This window comes from Gavialis gangeticus, unplaced genomic scaffold (genome assembly GCF_001723915.1).
Source record: "Gavialis gangeticus isolate Ggan-Ray unplaced genomic scaffold, GavGan_comp1, whole genome shotgun sequence".
Classification (NCBI taxonomy): Eukaryota; Metazoa; Chordata; order Crocodylia; family Gavialidae; genus Gavialis; species Gavialis gangeticus.
The window spans coordinates 18,876,476-18,879,973 of NW_017729015.1; the positions used below are offsets into that span (position 1 = coordinate 18,876,476).

Sequence of the window (3,498 nt, forward strand, 5' to 3'; positions counted from 1 at the left end):
GCTGCGCCCGGACCCGGCGGGGCGCGCGCCCGCCCTCAACGCCTGGGACGTGGCGCTGTGCGTGTCGGGCGCCGTGATCTCCTGCGAGAACGCCGTGGTGGTGGCCGCCCTCTGCTCCACGCCGGCCCTCCGCACGCCCATGTTCGTGCTCATCGGCAGCCTGGCCACGGCCGACCTCCTGGCCGGCCTGGGGCTCGTCTCCCACTTCGCCTTCGCGTACTGCGCCCGGTCCCAGGCCGCGGCCCTGGCCACCGTGGGGCTGCTGGTGACCTCCTTCGCGGCCAGCGTGGGCAGCCTGCTGGCCATCACCGTGGACCGCTACCTCTCCCTCTGCAACGCGCTGACCTACTACTCGGAGCGCACGGTCACGCGCACCTACGCCATGCTCGCCCTGACCTGGGCCGTCTCGGCCTGCCACGGCCTGCTGCCCGTCGCGGGCTGGAACTGCCTGAAGGACGCGTCCGCCTGCGGCGTCGCCAGGCCTCTGGCGAAGAGCCACCTCGTCATCCTCTCCGTCTCCTTCTTCGCGGTCTTCGCCGCCATGCTGCAGCTCTACGCGCAGATCTGCAAGCTCGTGTGCCGGCACGCCCACCAGATCGCCGTGCAGAGGCACTTCCTGGCCACCTCGCACTACGTCACCACCCGGAAGGGCGTCGCCACGCTGGCCGTCATCCTCGGCACCTTTGCTTGCTGCTGGCTGCCCTTCGCCACCTATTGCCTCCTGGGCGACTACACCTACCCGCCCCTCTACACCTACGTCACCGTCCTCCCCGCCACCTACAACTCCATGATCAACCCCCTGATCTATGCCTTCCGCAACCAAGAGATCCAGAAAGTGCTGTGGACCGTGTGCTGCGGGTGCTTCTCCGCCGCGATGCCTTTCCGGTCCAGATCTCCGAGTGACGTCTAGCTCCTCAGCCTTCTCCGGAGACTCATTTGCACGTGCCATGGCCTGTTTTTTGCACAATCGCGGACTGGGAGCCCTCCCGCAGGCGTCTCTCTTCCAGACCCCCGGTGCCCGGCGTGCGTGAGAGGCTCTCCCTTTATTTTTCCACTTTTTGAATGTACAGAAGGGGAAAAAAATACAGAGAGATATATTTATTTTTAGCCATAAGAAATGCGCGTCTGCGCGAGCGTGCCTGGAGTGGAGGAGCGTGTGTGCGCGACACCGAGCCAGCGTCGCATTTGCTTTGAAACGTAGTAAAGACGCGGTATTGTGATTTGTTTTTATTACAGGAAAAGCCCCTCTCTCACCAAAACCTGAAACCTTCCATCCTTTTGTTTTTGGGTTGCTTTTCTACAGCGTTGCTGACCTCAGAAAGGTTATTTTCTACATTAAAAAAAAAGAAAAAAGCTCCGTCATTTCACCCTCCCCAAAAAAGGGCGGGCCGGGGAGACACCAGGTTTTTGTTGGGGTTTTTTTTAAGCCATCCATGCATCATTTATTAATTTATTGTTATTTATTACCACCCTCTTCCAGACAATAGATTTTTCCCCCCAACTGTGTAATTTGCTGCCCTCTCGTGTTCAGTCTGTTTTAGTACCGAGAATAATGAAGGATCCTTTCTGCATGTTGAATAATACGGACCGGTCCGCGTTGGTACGGGCGTGTTTAACTGTGACGTGTATGTGCGACTGGAATAAAAAGGGAATACTGGCATACTAGACCGTGCCTATCACAATCCAAGGGCTCAGGTTATCGGAGTTGCTTTCTCAGCCATTGCACTAGAAACTCTTGAATTAACTAATGCTTCTGCCCCGCCGGAGGCAGGCCGTGCGCTGCCCACGGGCCAGCCCGCCCAGGGACCGCCGCTCGCCGCACTGCACCTTCCTCCGAGCTGCACGATCCTGGAGAGGACGCGCGTGCGAGAGGCACCCGGGCAACGTGAACTCTTGCCGCCGGGATGCGCGGCCGGCGCCGTCGGGGCGGGGAAGCGCCGTGCTCTTGTTTACAACCACCCGGGACAATAAAGATCATTTGTGATATGACACAGGCCTGTTTCGTGGCGGGGTGGGAGGGTCGCTGCGTGGGCAGGGGGCATTTCAGGCCTCGTGCAGGCCCAGGCCCTGGGGCAGTCTTCCCCGGCCCGGCACCGCTCGCCCCCCGTTGAGGATCTGCGGTGGGTTTTGCTTCCCAGCTGCCCCCGGCACAGAGGCTTTTACTCTCTTTGGAGCTACTGGGGAGTCCACGAGTCTCCAGGCCCAGCTTAGAGGTGTCGGGGCCTGGCAGCAGCTTGCAGAGGCGACTTGGTTTCCAGCCGTGCCAAGCACTGCCCCGACCCCCCGGGCCCGGGGCTGCACCCCAGCCTCGTCCCCATCCCCTTCGTCGCTCACCTCGGAGCGCCTCTGGCCTCTCCTTAAATTGCAGAGCCCAGAGCCGCCGGCGGCTGGGGCCTGACCAGGGTGGGGAGGGCGGTGACCTCTGCGGCCAAGGCCCGGGGGATAGCAGCGTGTCCGGCTCGTGGCTCTGGGGTCTCCCCAAGGTGCAGCGGGCACTTGAGCGGTCTCCAGGCTGGAAGCAGGAGCCACCTTCTTCCCCGCTCGTAGCAGCTGGTCTCTGCATCCGGGGGTCTTGCAGCAGCTGGTCCCTCCATGCACCGTGCAAACATCAGCACCTGGACGCAGAGGGAGAGAGGGCGAAGCAAGGAGAAAGCTCACGCAGCCGCCTCCCCCTGCGCACTACAACTCCCACGATGCACCGCGCGGGCGCTGGGAGGGAAGGGGAATGGGAAAAGCCCAGGGTGGCTGCAGCAAACCTGCTCCTGGCCTGCCACGGCCTCCAGCAGCCTCCTGGAAACCAGGGTGGCCAAGGCAGCCTCCCTGTGCGGCCTGCAGCGGAGCAGGCAGGGGACAAGCAGCACAGGCGGGCGTGCAGGATGGGGAGCAGAAAGCAGAGCAGGCTCCAGACGCCCCGCGTGAGCCGGGCTTCCCAGCTCCTGACTCCTTGGCCGCCCTTCTCTGCAGCCGTCCCACCGCAGATCCTCAACGGGGGGCCAGCGGTGCTGGGCCGGGGGAGACCGCCCCAGGGCCTGGGCCTGCAGCTTCCGTATTCCTCCCCGGGCCCGACACCCCCAGGGCCTTGGGGAAGGGGTAGTGTCCCGGAGCGGGTCTGCCCTTCTCCTCCTCTCCCGTCGTTGCTCGTGGCTGAGCCCCCAGCGCACAGACCAGCCTGCGCCGAGCGCCGGCAACAGACCGCGTGCGCCACATTTCCTGCCACGCAAAGGCTGGGCAGTGGGCACTGCTCCACCCTGTGTCATAGCCCACACACTGCTAGCGTCCCGCAGAGGATCTCCTCCAAGCCGGGAGCTCTGGCTTCTCTCGCAGTCATAGTTTCATAGTTTCTAGGGTCGGAAGGGACCTGAGTAGATCATCTAGTCCGACCCCCTGCCACGGCAGGAAGAGCACTGGGGTCAAACGACCCCAGTAAGGTGGTCATCCAACCTCCTCTTAAAAACCCCCAGGGTAGGAGCCTGCACCACCTCACTTGGAAGCTGGTTC

The 3,498-nt window shown here is 62.7% G+C and overlaps 1 protein-coding gene across 1 annotated transcript; it reads left to right on the top strand.

Moving 5' to 3' along the window:
• Nucleotide 1: 1 nt before the first annotated feature.
• Nucleotides 2-1,337, top strand: GPR3 (G protein-coupled receptor 3; the record flags this gene model as incomplete). Its single annotated transcript, XM_019512084.1, has 1 exon — nt 2-1,337. A coding segment is annotated over one exon (909 nt), but the record flags the coding sequence as incomplete, so codon positions are not given.
• Nucleotides 1,338-3,498: the final 2,161 nt, after the last annotated feature.